This window comes from Conger conger, chromosome 10, assembly GCF_963514075.1.
Source record: "Conger conger chromosome 10, fConCon1.1, whole genome shotgun sequence".
Taxonomy (NCBI): domain Eukaryota; kingdom Metazoa; phylum Chordata; class Actinopteri; order Anguilliformes; family Congridae; genus Conger; species Conger conger.
The window spans coordinates 24,704,501-24,721,313 of NC_083769.1; the positions used below are offsets into that span (position 1 = coordinate 24,704,501).

General features: G+C 49.4%; 1 protein-coding gene across 3 annotated transcripts in view; it reads left to right on the forward strand.

Moving 5' to 3' along the window:
- Nucleotides 1-16,813, forward strand: part of LOC133138399 (ankyrin repeat and SAM domain-containing protein 1A-like) — a 94,846-nt gene that overhangs the window by 52,742 nt on the left and 25,291 nt on the right. For 2 of the 3 annotated variants that reach the window (XM_061257126.1, XM_061257127.1), the window contains exons 15-17: nt 5,494-5,547; nt 7,591-7,660; nt 13,918-14,024. In XM_061257126.1, the coding sequence (XP_061113110.1) occupies nt 5,494-5,547; nt 7,591-7,660; nt 13,918-14,024 (231 nt within the window). Of the gene's footprint in view, nt 1-5,493; nt 5,548-7,590; nt 7,661-13,826; nt 14,025-16,813 lie in introns of those variants that run through there. The other variant, XM_061257129.1, reaches the window with a different exon arrangement.

The window sequence follows — 16,813 nt, forward strand, 5'->3', positions numbered from 1 at the left end:
AGGGAGAGGGTTCCAGCAGAAGCCTCAGCGCTCTTCTCGGGGAGGACGGCCCCCTCCAGCTCCGACATGGCCGCTGCCAGACCGGCGTTTGTGAGTAGAGCTCCCTCAGCACACTTCAGGGCACACTGCGGCCGCTCTGAGCCACACAAGAGACCCGCAGTCTCCGTAACTCCTGCTCATGTCCCCCCTTTAAAGATGGGAGATGAGGGTTTGGAGATTGCATGTTGTGAGATTCCCGCATTCTCATTGGTTGTGTGGCACCTGTTTCTGTGCAGATTGGCGGCGGTGGTGGGGTTAAGGGTTACGCCCTTGTGTGCACAGCATAGCTGTAGCTAACAGATGTGTGGCGGAAGAGAGGAGCATCCAGGCTGGCGGGAGGGCTCTTTGCGCACAGTGCCGGCAGGTTGTTCAATCAGCGGGGGGTCGAAAGCATTTCCCACGATTCTCTGGGTGCCGGGTGGGGGGGTCCAGAGGTTCTTGGTGGCAGGGGGGGGGGCTCAAGAAGTCTTCTCTCGGAAGCAGTAGCTCCCTGCCCATTGTGAGCTCTCCTGTATACTGTATACTGTGCACTATATACTGCATACTGTATACTGCCTGTGATGATTTTCCGGGTTCTTTTTGGGTGCCCGGGGTCTCTTCATTTAGCAGTGTGTGAGGATGCACTTTGAGAGAGTTTGCCTGAAGTGTACACAGCTCCTACTCCGTTTGGCCGCTTTTCTCTTTTACACTTCTGCAGACGCGCTCATCTTCAGAGCGCTGTGTTTAGGGAGTTGGAGGTGTTCTAGAAAAGCGAGGGATGGAGATGCTGAAAGAGGAGGAATGCAGAGGAGTTTTGGAAGAGAGGTTTTTTGACAGACGGTGATTTTGAGGTGAAGCGTCATAACGGAAGGGGATCTTGGAATCCCAACGGAGCAGGTGAGCAAGAGGCGAGTGAAATATTGAGGAACAGAACATTGCTGAGCTCTCAGACGTCTCCCTGCTCTTACTGATGCCGATACAGATACAGATGTGGTTTAGTTTAGAGTGCTCTAGTGCTGTGTCCTCCTCTGTGTGACTGCCTCGTCCAGAGCACCTGTTGCTCATGATGCTCTGGCCTGCTTCTGTATGCAGCTGTTGAAGATCTGTGTGCGCATGGTTATGTGTGTGGGTCTGTGTGTGTTTGTATGCGTGTGCATGTGGTTGTCTGTGTGTGTGTGTGTGTATGTGTATGTGTATGTGTATGTGTATGTGTATGTGTGTGTGTGTGTGTGTGTGTGTGTGTGTGTGTGTGTGTGTGTGTGTGTGTGTGTGATTGTGTGGTTGTGTACATGCTTGCCTCTGTGTGTGTCAGTGTTTGTGTATGAAAATGCTTGGGTGTCAGCATATTTGCGTGTGTTTGTGCGTGGCGTGCATGAATGTGTGTGTGTTATGTGCGTGTGTGTGCCAGCCTGCCCGTGTGAGGTGGCAGTTTGGCTCGCTCTCTGCCCGCTCTCTTTGTGTCGCTGTCCCGCTATGCCATCTGGCCCCCGAGCCCGCCTGCCCGCCATTGTGCCTCTGAGGAGGTTTCCATGGCGATCTCCCCATTCATCCCTCCCCGTTGTCAGCTGTTGACCTTTAGCCCGAGGGTGACCTCTGACCCCCTGGCCATTGTCCCCAGCGGGAGGCTGTGGGGCTGCCTCCCTGAACGCGCACAATAGAGGCGTCTCTGGATTATTAATGCAGGGACTGTTTGTCTGCTTCTCTCAGACCTTGGGCTTGGGTTTTCCCAGTACTGTACCCCTTGTGTGTGTGAGAATCTGGGAAATGTTGTTTTCTTGTTCTGAGCCCTGTGGAATCTCAAGGCCAGTCTGGTGGTTATTTACTCCATTTTTACACTTTATTAGAGCCATATCGATGCAGCTGCTTCCCCAAGCTGATGGGCCTGTTTCTACTTGGTATCAATTTTTCATGCTCTGTCTGTGTGTGTCTGTCTCTGTGTCTCTGTCTGTCTGTCTGTCTGTCTCTGTATCTCTATCTCTATCTCTATCTGTCTTTTTGTATGCATGTACATGTTTCTGTGTGTGTCTGTGTGCATATGAGCATGGGTGCGTGTGTGTGTCTCTGCGCGTGTGTCTGCGTGTCTGTGTGCATATGAGCATGGGTGTGTGTGTGTGTCTGTGTGTCTCTGTGTGTCTCTGTGTGTCTGTTGCGCGTGTGTGTGTGTGTGTCTGTGTGTCTGTGTCTGTGTGTGTGTCTGTGTGTGTCTCTGCGCATGTGTGCGTGTCTCTGTGTCTGTGTGTCTGCGTGTGTGTCTGCGTGTGTCTGCGTGTGTTTCTTGCGTGTGTGTGTGTGTGTGTGTGTGTGTGTGTGTGTGTGTGTCTCTGCACGTGCATGCGTGTGTGTGTGTGTGTGTGTGTGTGTACAGTAGGTATGTTTACAGGCCGTGCAGCTCCATCAGTGACGGGCTCTCACAGGAGAGGCCTGCATTACTGTATGGTGATGTATCGCTCTTGTCCTTGTTGGATTGTGGAGAGGGGTGGATTCTGGGTAAAGTTTCTCCTCACACACAAGGAGTGGGAGGGCTGAACCCCGTTCCTCCTCGATCCTCATCCGTGCCTCTCGCTGCTGAAATCTCCACCCCGGAGACGTAACACACACACACACACACACACACACACACACACACACACACACACACACACACAGCAGGCAGTGTCTGCACTATGTGGAACAGACTAAAGACTGCCGGGAGTGAGCAGTCATGCCCCCGGTGTCAGACTCAAAGAAAATGCAGAAACGATGCCAAAGAAGCTGTTTCTTTTTTTGAGTTGCCCAACCTTGGTTCTCACTTCATATAATTTATTAATGAATATTTATATATAAATTCATTCATATTTCACATTTCAAATTCCCATCCTTTGCAAGATTCTATATATTATTTATAATACGTGTAATGCGTATAAATACTGTATATATACTGTATATCACTATTACGTCTGCTAAATGTAAGTACAGATTTGTTGAAGTCTCATTATATTAAGAGGGTGACCTTTGAATGATTGTTTGTTGTAAAATGGCTGCGGTGAGGGTTTAATGTCTCAGATGGAGCCCTGATGCTGGGTCAGTGCTGGCCGCTGCCCTGTTGCCTCTGGGCCCCTCCCCTCCCTGAGTGTGACTGACGGGATTGGGTTCCGGTCTAAGCGCGTTTGATCGTTTTTATTTGATAGGTACGTGGCCCGTGTATGAGGGACAGCCAGGCCCGTGTATGAGGGACAGCCAGGCCCGTGTATGAGGGACAGCCAGGCCCGTGTATGAGGGACAGCCTCCCGCTGGGCGGAAGTGTGGTAGCGGCTCAACCGCGCTGCGTGCTGTCGACAGCTCTGGCCGACACGCCGGTCTGCCCTGTGTAATTGTGGGTAATTGGCGGTTTCGCTGCCCTGTCATTGCACACCGGGCCGTCTCGTTACCACAGAGAGGGGCACCGCATCCCTCTGCACGCTTTGTGCGTACGGCTAAATAATTCAACAGGGCAGCGGCCGGCTTGTCTCTGGCCGCTGTAGCGTAACCGTGGAGCAGCTGCCACACGGGATCTCTTTTCCTCTGAAGGCTCACCGGGCCTTCAAAGTCCCGTCAAAGCCCGCTGGCGTTGCGGGGGTGTTCTGTCGGTTAGCTGCTCCCGGAGGGAGAGGTCGCTGAGTGTCTGGCGAGCGTGTGGAGGGGAGTTCAGTCAGCAGCACACTGCAGGTCATCACACGGCTATTCCCATGAGCCTCAGCGGCGGTCCTGTCCTCACACTGCGCTGCCACTGTACGGGCTGCACCCTGATAGGCTCTTTGCAGGCATGGGGACTTCCCTAATGGGGACCCTCGCCCCCTTTCCCCAACAGCAGTGAACTCACCTCTCTCACACACACACACACACACACACACACACACACATACACACCCTCATACATACGCATAAGCTTCACCCTTGGGCAGAACTAATGAGACGCATACACTAAGCAGAACCGCACAATAGCATCTCGCTGCACGATGAAGTGGAGCGCAGAGGTTCTGGTAAAGAAACCGGGTAATGCCCCGCTGCCCCCCACCCATCCCAATTAAAACACTCTAGTGCTGGCTTTGGAAACGTCGCTCTCCATTGAAGGCCCGGCCTCCGTGAGCTCAGGCTCTGTAGTGTGTGCATGGATGTGTCTGCGGCAGTTTCGTTTTCACACTCTGCCCCGTTCTCACAGGCCTAGGGCATTCCACACTGTTTATACAGCCAGCACTGCACTGCAGGAGGGGCCCTGGCTCCCAGCTCTGAGGGAAGGAGGAAGCCCAAAGAAAGGCTGCTAGCCTGGGTACGGGGTGGGGCTGTGTCTGGGCAGCCGGTGTCGGCCCACGTCGTAAGAGCCGCCAGCCGCTTAGATTAAACGCACTCCTCTCCTGTCGGCTGCCGTTCGTATGGCTGGTGCCGTCTGTCAGAGCCCTGTGTGTGACTAGAGAGATGAAAGTCTTGGTCCTCACAAAGATGGGGTTTTTAGACTTGATGTGTTTTGTGTATGCAGGTGATATCCCACCCACCGCTGTCTGGCCACACACACTAACACACGTCCGCACCCACGCTGCAGGTCTGCAACCTTGGCTGTCCATTATGTGAACGCTGTGAAGGTGCCACATTTGTAGTCGCAGTAACATGCGTTTGTGTCAGCAGAGACGCTGTGCCTGGTGTTTGGCGTGTTTTGGTCAGGTACTAGGCTCTCCCAGCAGGAGCCCCTGTGTTTGGCTGTCAGCAGAGGTGAGATCAGGTAGTTTGGAGGCGATCTGTGTTTTCCCCCCTGCTTCTTTTGCTGTGAAAAAGGGACAGATTGGCACTCGTGCAGTCAGTATGCAGCCTGGCAAAGTGAATGAATACAAATTGTTTTGGTTCAGAAGACTGTTGTTGTGATTGGAAGTGTTGCCAAATACCTGCTCAAAGAGTTTCATTTCATCTGCCATTTTTTAATAGAAAAACTGGTTACCGCGTAAGAAATCACACATTGATTTGCAGATCTCTCCGGCTTTATGATGAGCATCAAGCTTTGGTTTTGGCATCACACGCATACTGGGCGTGACGGCAGGACCTCCTCAATGTTTGTGTTGCTGAAGAGTTTCAGCTGACCAGAACACTGGTCGATGGGACACCTGCAAGTATGTTGAGCTGTAAATGAACTGTCTTTCTCTGACTCGTGTCTGTGCGAACTGCTGCGTGATTAGAAGCGGCGGCTAATGGCACTTGCTTTGGAGGAGAGCATTTGTCATTTAAGAATGCATTCCTAAGGTGGGGGGGGAAGCATTTGTTTAAGTTGTGGCTAAGCCTTTTTGAAAGCGGGAATGTTCCCCTCACACACTCACTGATTGACGGACTGGTTGAGTTTGGCGGCTCCACAAAAGGAACGCGACCGTACTTTGTTACCACTATGCCTGCATGGGGGTTCCAGCAGAGTAGATGCAGCCCTCGTTTTTTTGTGGAAAAAAGAGAATTAAAAAACAAAAACTGACTTTCTCCCAGCAGACAGAGAGAATTTCGTCCGTGCAACCTCGGAGGTCTCAGTCCTTTCACAGCGTAAGAGCATCTTTTCACACATTTGCTTTTGGTCTCATCTTTTGTTCCGTTGTTTTGATTTTGATGTTTGTTTGCCGCCGCTGTCTGGGATGGTGGGACTGGGCTGGAGGTGTTGGGGGTTTTTTTGGGGGTGACCTGTGGAGAGGAATGGGCTTAGGGAGGGTAGAAGAGGGGGTTGGGTGGTGACGGGTCTGTTCTGCTATTGCTTCTCTGTTTTTATTCATTAGTAAGCCTCTGTTTAGTCAAGCATCCGTCTGCACAGATTGGCTATGCAAGCCCCTTCTCCTCGAGCTGGATCTGACATCCATCGCTGCCATTCACTGCGTCATACTACAAAGCTACAAAGATTTCATGGACACTTTCATTTGCCCTTCATATTTTATGCCCCCTGTCCTAGCAGGTAGTATGCGGCAACTTTATTTTCCCCCTTTGCCTTTACTGAACCGTTTCTCTTTCTTTTACACTGCCAAGAGGGAAATCAAAGAGTTGGCGGAGGAATATCTCATTTGTTTTCATGATTTAATCAGATGAATTTAAAATTCATTTTGTCAGTTCACAGTTGCGGAAGGCTATTCCCTTTTCGCCCCACGGCACAAGTTGTGTAATTCAAACCCATCCACTACAGAAAAATCCTGCCATTCACCTTCTTCTTATCTTAAGTTTTATACATTTTTGTCCTTTCCCACAAATCTATTTTGGGCACCTTCTCCCCCAGTGCTTGCAAAATTGCATATTAACCTTAAGCACCAAATGAAAGTGGACATTATGCTGATGGCAAGCGTTTCAAAGTTAACTCGAAGAGAAAGGAAGGAACTCCCAGGCAAATGAACACTCTGCCGGCCCATCAGCAGCTGAGTGTAAATACCTGGGGCTGAAGTGCGTCTTGGGAATCACATAAGACCACACTAGCCCTGTTTCTTTAACCAACCCTGCAGATGTTCTCAGGTACTTTGAATTCTGCCATATGTATGCCGTTTTTCACGCCGTGAGCTCCAAGGTCACGCTGAACCACTTACATTTTAAACGGCGCCACGCACGCTAATGACCAGTTTAATCGATGAGTTTGAAGATGACGTTTTTATCAGTGATGTCCCATTGCCTCCACAGCCAAACCAGTCCAACTCTGGAAAAGGGCCATTTGCAGAAATTAGGAGCCGTCACACATGATGGAGCACACATCAGCTGAAAGCTGGACTCAGGCGCCGGTGCAGTGTCACTGTCAGACTCTTGTCCCTGGCCAGGGTTCAGTTTTCAGGAGGGCGTGTGGTCTGTGATGGGTGGCGGGCGTAGAGTCTTGCTGCTTGATGCGCTGTTTTCCTGTGTGCTCTGTGCCCGTGCGTGTGGATGACTGTAATGGTACATGTCAGTGTTCTCTATGTGCATGAGTGCATTTGTGCGAAGGGTGGCGTATGTGAATAGTGCGTTTGAGCCCCTCGCTGGGTGAACGGTTTGGGAATAGAATGCGTGCTTGAACCCGTAAGAGGTGAACAGTGGTGTGAGTCTGCATGCCCTGCTTGGCTGGTGTTGGGTTTGCATGGGTTTCTCAGTAACTCACTGTTATATCATGTGCATAGCAACCACCAAGAGAAAACACCAAGGACCAACCAACAGTTGAGAATTTTGTTAAAGGATTCTTATTATAATTTTTTTTTTATGATTGCTGTGGTGTATCATATAGTGGTTTAATTGAAGCAGTTTGGAGTAGCCTCGTCTACATTTATTATGATTGATTTTAAGCTTGTGCTGTAGATCATATTTAGTCTTCAGTTCACAACTCATAGTATTTATTGGTCTGTAAATCGGCTCTGCATTAGCGGTAGACTAGAATGTTCTGAGCCTTGAGATTTACGGGAGGTTAGCTCGGAGAACCTTTTGACCTGCCATTACACGGTGGGGACGAGGGCCTTGGAATGTGACAGGTTTGAGCAGGCAGAAGAGCTTGGTCAGGGCCGTGTGGGTAGGGCAGGCCAAGGGGGCCCGGTGGGGGCTCCTGGACCTTTGGTGGGGTACAGCTGGTCTGACCATCTTTGTTCTCCTCTTCAGATCGAGAAGATCATGACCCTGATTGGAGCTGGAATCGACTTCTCCAGAGATCAGCAATCGACTGTCTCAGGTATGATTCACACACACACTAACTGCAAAAAAAAAAAATTCACTTCTGATGACAAAAGTGAAGAGAGGTTGTTTTTTCGACAGTAGGCTTCAGTTTGGACTCATTATTACAAATGTTTCTAAATAACAAATGTTCTTAAGTTGGTGTGTGCATCCTATAACTGTAATAAACACCAAAAAAATTTACAAATGAGGGAACTTCAGGAGAGAAAACAAAGGAGGGAATTAACTGGATTCAGTTTGTATCAACTAGACCGCAGCTCAAATGTTTTTTAATCTTTTGCCTGATTTTGTCCAATGAAATTCTTCCCCAGCTCTTCAATGTAATTTAATTATACTGTAAAATACCTGAATATGTGATTTCATGAGCTGCACAGCATGTGATAAACACGTCATACTTGACTCTCAGTGTAAAATGAAAAGAATTATATGAATTGCCTCTCTTTAATTTTTAAACATTAAGTCTCCAAGGCAACAGTGGACATTTCACCCTTGTTTTCTATCTGGTATTCAATATTTATACTCTATTTTCAAGAAAAGAAGAATTATCAAAAAGGAAAGGCCCTGAAAACTGTGTCATTTAAATGAAAGAATACTGTTAATATCAATTAAGTGAATTATTACAGAGTGCAGACCTACGTATTTATAGAAAACTATTATTGGTGGGTGGCTTGTTGGATCTGTACAGTATGTGAAAGCTGTATTTTATTCCGTTTGCCTCAAGCTCCCTCCCGGTTGTGACCCTGCACTCAGAAGCCCCTTTCATGGGCACTGATGCTCACATTCAGCCGGGTGCTGTGCTGCATCTCACAGGTGATGCGTGCCTGTCAGGGCCTTGTTTTCAGAGGGTGGTATCCAGTAACCAGAGAGGGGTCTGTTGCTCCGCTTGAGCTGTCCTTTGTTCCTCCCCGTTGTTCCATATGAGCCCTGGACTTCACCGCTTCGTATCCATGCCGTTCGGCTTCAAAGAGGCCCCCCTATGGGTAATTCCATCACTCTGAATGGCTCAGGTTAAAATAAGGCATAGGCTCAGTACTGCCAGCTTTGAGAACAGATGCTGGTGTCTGACTTGTGTCTGTGAAATTGAAGTGCAAAGAGCTGTCTGTTTGGGGGGCAGGGGATTTTGTTTAAATCAGCTGGGTTTATGAGAAGCCGGACAGGGGAATATGAGTCTGACCCTTCGGTATCCCCAGTAGTGAGGCTAAGTATGAGCATGTCACTGTAAGCAGTTCTGATACAGCGCCACTCAGTCACCTCAGTCAGGAAATTCTGGGTATAAGGTTCATGCCTGGCTGTGCCATGGGTTGTTTTTCTCATTGTTTTTCAGTATAGTGGCATGAATAGTATTTGTGACCACTTCTCCTCTTGTGAGGTGACTTGCAAGGTCTTCCCAAGGTTGACTAGGCAATGGTCATCTCCCGGACTGAGATGATGGTCTCCATCGATCACTTAATTACTTGCACGCCAGCAGGGCTAAAGTTCAGGACGTGCTGGGGTCATGTGGCCCAGCCACGGTCTTGTCTGATGTATCGCAGTTGTCTGCTTTTAGCCATGTAGGGGCAGGGTTCAGTTTAAGATCTCTTGTAATCTTCATTAATAAGAATAAGAAATGCTTTCTTCTTTTTTGTCTGAAATAACTTAAGCTGAAGGCATGCAGCTTTTGTCCTCGTTCGGCTTACTGTTAAAAAGTAAGCAGAAAATAGGCGTTGATTGGGTAGTTCCACTTCAATTCGCTTGTTCACATGTTCTGACTACTTCAGGCAATTAGCTTTCTAAGACCTCATCGGTCTACACACCATGTTCATCTCTGATGTAGGTACTGTGATGAAACTTTTTTATCTTTTAGCCTTGGCTTGTGTAAAAACCGCAAAATCTATGGATTATTTATGTAGTTTCATATGCATTTCCTGTGGGGAAAGCTTTGGGGTTGGGACTGCATTTTGAGCACTGTGTAACCCAACTCCTGTGTAAATGGCTATCTCCTTGCTACAGTATCAGGGGTGTGGTCTAGACTTGGCTTTGCTTTTACCCCACTGGCCAACAATACCTGCTGGGCTCCTTGACCCACATAGTCGCTGGAGCTGACAAAAGCATCCAGCCCCACTATTTCACTTCATAATGCTGTGCCCTTTCCCTTCAAGATATTGTCACCCCAGCTAAATGGTGATAACTGGAACAGGGCCTTTGTGTATGTGAGATCTGGGCTATGATCGAGCTGGGCTGTCTCTGTCTCCTCCATAGGCACGGGGCTTCCTGAATCAAGCTCGACACCCCCTCTTGCTTTTCTGTTCTTGCCGGTCTAAGCCTCTCATTCTCACTGCCTTTCATTGTCTATGCCATTTCTCTCTCGCGCTCGCTCTCTCACTCTCTCGCTCTCACTCTCTCTCACTCTCTCTCACTCTCTCTCACTCTCTCTCACTCTCTCTCTCTCGCTCTCTCTCCCTCTCGCTCTCTCTCCCCTCGCTCTCTCTCTCCCCTCTCTCTCTCTCCCCCTCGCTCTCTCCCGTTCTCTCCCGTTCTCTCCCGTTCTCTCCCGTTCTCTCCCGTTCTCTCCCCCGTTCTCTCTCCCGTTCTCTCTCCCGTTCTCTCCCGTTCTCTCTCCCGTTCTCTCTCCCATTCTCTCTCCCGCTCTCTCTCTCTCACTCTCTCTCTCTCTCTCTCTCTCTCTCTCACTCTCTCTCTCCCTCTCTCCCTGTCTTGCTCTCTCTCGCTCTCTCTCCCCCTCTCTCCCCCCTCTCTCTCACTCGCTCTCTCGCTCCTCCAATTCTAATGCATTTTTAGCATGACTTATTTCAATATTCAAACGCGTGTTATCAAAGCAGGTTGATCAGGGACGCTTCTACTCCTCACAAACCTCCCACGCGAATGGGAGCCTGGCTACTGCGTGTCACTAACCCCATGAAACAAAAAAAAGCTGAGCTGCAGTACACAGAGAATAATGTCCAGGTCATAAATAGTGAAAAAGGAAAGAGAAATTATTCTTTCTAACTCAGGTTATGAATTTGCCATGTGGCAAAGAATTTTATATTGTTAAAAAGGCAACGTATACAAAATGAGGATTCCAAATCTGCAGTTTTGTAGTTACAAAGATGGAAAAGTATAAAGCATTTGGTGTGAAGGCTGGGCATCGCTTTGTGCAATTAGTGCCTCAGTTGAGCTGCCTGTGTTTCTTTGGAAAACGAAGAGACGTGATGAACGACTGCGCTGGGAGCCATTCCTACCCAGGGGAGCGGCGATGGTGAACTGCAGCTACCCCCTCCCCCCTCCCCCCTTCTGGCACCTTCCCTACCTACTCCCCCCTGACCGCTACCCCCCACTGTCCAACCTCATCCAATAACAGCCTTGCTGTTTGGGGGGGTGGGGGCTTAATGTGCGATTAGCATGAGGAGAGGCCAGTGCGGGGGAGCGGCAGTTCATTAGCTGTTATTACTCAAAGACACGCTCTTGTAGAGGTGTGACAGAAATGAGGCTTCTGATTGATGCTGATGACTGACCGTGTGATGACGTTAGACTCAGTTGGTCGATGCAAAGGGTCACAGTGAATGTTTTCCTGTGATATCGGCTTAATTGACCGTGCCTGGCCACGGCGGTTAAAATACAAAGGCCGTTTGCACTTAATGTTTCTTGGTGATTTGTTTTTCTTAATTCAATAAATGATGGGGAAAATAAATTCTCCAGCAGTCCTCCAAATGTATTATATTTTTGTGGCAATGTCACAGTCAAGTCAATGTCATGTCTTAGAGTCAGAGATCTCAGTTTACTTCAGTTAGGATTATCGATATGAGTTATTTAGCAAAAGTGATTTTGTGGTTGGTTGATTGAAATTTTGCTCAAAGTCAGGACTGTTATGCTAACAGAAGTGCATTTCCGTGTTTTTCAGAGTTTTATATGTTCCAGAGAATTTTAAGTTCATAAACTACAGTGTAGCAACAAGGTGGGTGATTGTCCTTCCCACTGAAACCCAAAGTTTATGCCCATAACTTTGGCCATTTCAAGCATCAGTGTAGTGTACCTCGCAGGGTTTGAATCAACACTGTAAAGCCCAATGCTGCTCTGGCCGTGCTTTAGCTTGCCGTCTGAAACCCACCATTTGCATTTCCAATACTTTTCCTCCATCTGCGTTGTCCTCCCCAGATAATGCTGAATCATGATTTGTAGGGTCTTGTGAGGTATTTTTGGAACACAGCTTCGGGAAAGTGCAGGTTTTTCACCTCAGTGGAACCTTGCTGTAAAACAAGCCCCAACACCTCCCAGCTGCAAACTCTATTTAGAATTCAGTTCCAAGTGTTGTGTTTGCGTCTCTCCAAGAAGAGGTCGTGACGGTCCAGAGCATTGACCGTTCCCTCTGGTCGCGGTCCAAGGCTCTGATGTCCTTCTTTGTGCAGCAGAAAGTCACACTGATAAGGAAGGGTAGGAGAGGGAGCGAGTCAGCGAGGCTGAGATGGGGCGAGCGAGCAAGTGAGGGGGGGGCGGGGGGTGGGGGGTACGGAGGTCTCTAACACGGAGAGGCAGCCCGCTCCTTCTCACAATGATCAGCAGCCCTGCAGTGTCTCACACACACACAGCGAGTGTGAGAGGGAGAAAGTGAATGAGACTGAGAGAGAGAGAGGGGAGGAGGGGAGGGGAGAGGCAGAATTCTGTCCATTCAGGACAATGGAAGGACACAGCCTCCCCTGCCCGTGGGAGCTCACATACAGACGCCTCGCACTGAGCCCAGCGTAGCGGAACGCAGCGCGACAGAGACCGAGGGGGAACGTGCCGGGACGCCGTGGTAACGGGCTCATCCACACACCCGCTCTCCGCTCTGAGCCGGCGGGTTAGCGGAGTCGTTCCCGCGGAGCAGGACTGCCAGTCAGACCCCCGGGGGGACTGCCAGGATCTGTTACCGGGCGGACCCAGTCACTGGAACAAAACGGGGATTAGCTCCAGCTTTTTCGGGATTCTTTGTCTCTTTGTCTTTTTTTCCCCTCCTTCTTCCTCCTGGTTCTGAAGTGGTGAACTTACTTCAGTTTTTAATCACTGCCGGACAGACCTTACTCTGTTCGGTAGTGGTCTCTTCGTTCGGATAACAAAACTGGGTTTTGTTTTCATTGACGACTTAACATGGATTTCTACTTGCTGTTCATTTGAAGATGGCATTTGGTCTGGTTTGACAGCCTTCATTGATTTCGTAGCTTTTTTTTTTCTGTGATTTGGTTATCTTTAAACTGGGTTTCAGAAGAGGTCTATTGTGTGTAGAAACTGCTGTGAGGTTTAAACTGGAGTTCTGCTTTATGCTCGTCACTATTATGTTATGTTTTTTACAAATTTCCACTGGAAGAGTGTGTAACTTTGTAGGTTTGGAGAGTTTTGGCAGTTTTTTCTTTTTCTTTCTAGTGTAGTCTGTGGAAGCAAAGAGTGAACCCTTTATCATTAGTCAGGAGTAATGAATTGGCTCTAACCAAACATACATCATCTCTGCGATACAGAAAACCGTACCTGCTCTCCTGAGCCTCATCCGTGCGTGGTCATGTGATCTGGATGGGCGATTCCTTGGCGAATCAGCCGTTTTGGGAGCAGGACGGCGAGGGGTCAGACAGGCAGGCATCGTTAGCTTAATTAGGCGGCTCCAGCTGCCACTTCAGCTGTGCGGGTGGGACCCTCGCGGGGGGACTGCCTTTTTCCCGCTCGCTGTGAAAAGGGCCGTCCAAAAGTTCCTTATTAAGAAGAAAATGCCAGCGCTGCCGTGGATTATACAGCCCAGTCTGTGGCCTGCTAGGTCTTAACGTGAGAATTCACACCCCGTATCTGGAGCCTGTCTCCGTGTGTGGATCGTTTCCTAAAGAGAGAAAAGTGTGCGCTCGTGCTTGGCCACCTCTGAGGAAAGGAGAAAGTGAATTGTCTGGCAGCGGCTGGCTGCACCAGGCCATGCTAGCGCCCCGCCTGCAGCAAGCCCACAGGACTTCACCGCAATACCGCGTTGTTGCCACCAGTCCACACTGACCAGAAGTTTTGGGGTAGCACAACCGACCCCAAATCCCACCCCACCCCCCTCCCCACGTGGATAACCCTGAACCGGCTCTCTGAAGCTGGGCCCCCGCCTTCCCCGCGGGAGCCCCCCTGCCCCAGCCGGGACGCTGTCTCCCCTGCCCTCCTGGTGCTTCTGCACCCGCCTGCGCTGGCCCAGAATGATGTGGCAGTGCCACGTCTCGTCCTCGGAGTGCCGCTGCTACCGGCTCAACGGCTTCTCCCTGCTGAAGCGCCTCCCTCTCTCGGCAGGTGGGCGAGGTCTGGACCAGCCCGTGGGCGACTGGCTGGAGCACGCTGGCCTGCCACAGTACGAGAGCAAGCTGCTGCTCAACGGCTTCGACGACCTGCGCTACATGGTGAGCATGACCGTACCGCCCTCTCTGTGCGAGTGCGAGTGCGAGTGCGAGTGCGAGTGTGAGTGACTCTCTGTATGTCCCTCTCTCTGTTTTTAATAATAATAATTTCTTATTTTATAATGACCAAAAAGTACATTTCCAAAAGTTACCTGGAAAATGCCCTCGTCATAAGTCTGTATTCTTGGCATTTTGTTGCTTGCAGCTTCAATGTGTCTCCACTCCTCGTATGACACGCCACTGTTCAGAAAGCGCACTCCTCTCCTCCCTCTACTTACCTGTCACTGTCAATCACATCAAACATGCATTATTGGCACTTGGCAGGTTCTGTTATCCAGGGTGAAACAGAGGAGGGAACTTCAAAGTTACCGTCAGGAATACAGAAAGCACCGCTGCACCAGAGAGGAGACGCAGTCTTCCCATTCATAACCAACAGCAGATAGTACCGTTGTCAGTTTAAATGGAGAAAAAACGGAAACAAGAGCTTTTGATTTCAGCGCACTTAAAGTTACCCTGCCAATTAGCATTCAGTGAAAGACTCACTCACTTGGCTAGTAAATGAGTACCATGTTCTTTTACACGACCTAGCAGTTACATTACGAATGTGTTATTTCATACTGTATATCTGACAGCACTGTGTACCACTGTTTCCATTAACCTTTGCAAAATAATGCAATTGAGCATGAATAAAAAGCACTAGCTAACTAGATAGTGAAATGTTTAAAGGTTGATGCTCATTATGCTAATAGCTGGTGCCACTAGCATTTTGGGTAAATCTAATATGGCAGTCATGCTGTCAATGACCAGTTTAGCAGTACTCTGCTGTATAAAGGTGGTATTGATATCTGCAGTAAAGCGGATGCGCAGTGACCGTAATGTCCTAATTGGATGTGTAATTCATATTGAATTCACGGAGAAGCATCCACAGTAAAGCGCTTTGATCTCACTGAGTTAAAGCAGGGTGTCATGGAGGTCAATGTAACTTTCTGGATTTCCTCTGACGGTTCGGTCAGATTGTGTGGGTGCTGCTAAATAGGTGGTTTGAGAGGATCTACCGGCGACGAGGGCCTCCCCCACTCTGTAGCATTCTCCCTCAATCTATTTCCTTTAAATATTTACACTGAGTGCTAGGACCCGCAGCCGAGAACACATCGGTGCAGCGCAAACAGAGCGGTCAGCAGGCTTTGAGTGGGGAGGACGTCCGTGTGGCAGAGGACAAGACAAATGTCGAGGGTGGGTGTGTGTTTCCATGCTGCTGGAACCTTCCGTGCTCACCGGATTTTCACAGTTGCGTTTTCTTCTTTTGCGGCATGGTGTGATTTCGTGCAGTAATGCTATTCTCAAGCAGGAATATTTTCAGTGTTTGGCAGTATCTGAGGAATTTAAATGTTTCAAATGTGACTCTGTTCCGCAGAAGGCCCGTATTGGAAACCGAAGCCTTGCTTAGCTTTGCATATGAACCTCCTCCCGTGTTGTTTTATTGAGAGGGAACGAGCCTTAAATGTGAAGCTTTAATTCACCAGTGTATCTAGAGGAAACTGCGGCGGGTGATGAATCCTGATCGATTCTTTGCCCGCGGTGTCCATGGGACGAGAGGTTGATTGTCCTGTCCGTCTTCGGGCCGGATTGCTCCCTTAAGAAAGCCCCGTGGAGACGTGAAGGCCTTCAAAGGCCCCCTGGATGTCGACCTTTGACCTCAGCCGTCCAGAACAAAGCCCGCTGCCGCACTCCGGCTCGCAGTCACCCGCTCCGCGAACAGCAGCTGCTCTGTGCAATCAGCATGGGTCTCTGGGCAATGCCGGTCCAGCCAGGTTATAACCCCCTCCGTCCTGAGGCAAGGCACACTGTGTTCCCCCTATTGTCTCTGCCGGACAGCGGTAATGAGGATGGACGGTGGAGTTGGACCAGGTCCCAGCTGGCTGAACAGTCTGGGGCGATTACTAATCAAGAGCCCGTGCCGCATTGGGATTGGAAACGGGTCTCCGGACACGGAATGATCCGGGGGTGTGACGTCTGAGGGAATGGGACGGTGTTCCCTGCGGCTGTCTGTGCGGTTTGTCCTGTTCAGTTCAGGTCTGTGCTGAAACGTTTGTTTAAATGTGTGCGGAGGTGTCTCCAAACATGTTGTGTGTGTTCAAACTATGATGCACAAAGACAGGCTTTTTAGCCAGCAGTCTGTTTTTTTCTTCTCCCCTCTAATCCTGTGATAGTGGCCCTGTGCTTCTACCACCAGTAAATAAAGCACACCTCGATGCCATTTTATGATGGTATCTATGCACAGTTTACATCAATGATAATCACAGATTCTGAAAGTAAGCATAAAACCTTTCAGTATCTGAAGGAATCTCCAAAAATGTATGCGCCACAGGAGACCAATGAAGAAACAGTTCCTACCCAATGCAGCAGGACTATTTTTCAGCTTGTTCTGATGGAGGGAACCCTCACGCCTCCAGCTTCTGTTTCTTCAGACATCCACTAACTTAAGTTCAGCCTGCAGTGTTAATTGCCTCGGAGTGTTTGTGTAGATGTCTCTGTTCTCAGTACGGAGGGTTGGGGTCCCCGAGGAACAGGCCGTCTCTCTCTTCTCTCTCACAAGTGGGTTTTTCAAGGGAGCGGTGTCCCCTGCACGCTCAAACCAAGTTCCGTTCACATCCTAATGAGGCTGTGGGAAGGAGGCCCCCTCGGGGGGGTTTGCAGAGAGGAGCATGCTGGGAAGGGGAGCCCCGGCTCTTCTCGCTCTTCCCACTGAGCTCTCCAGTGACTTGACACAAAATCCTAATTGTGTCTGGCAA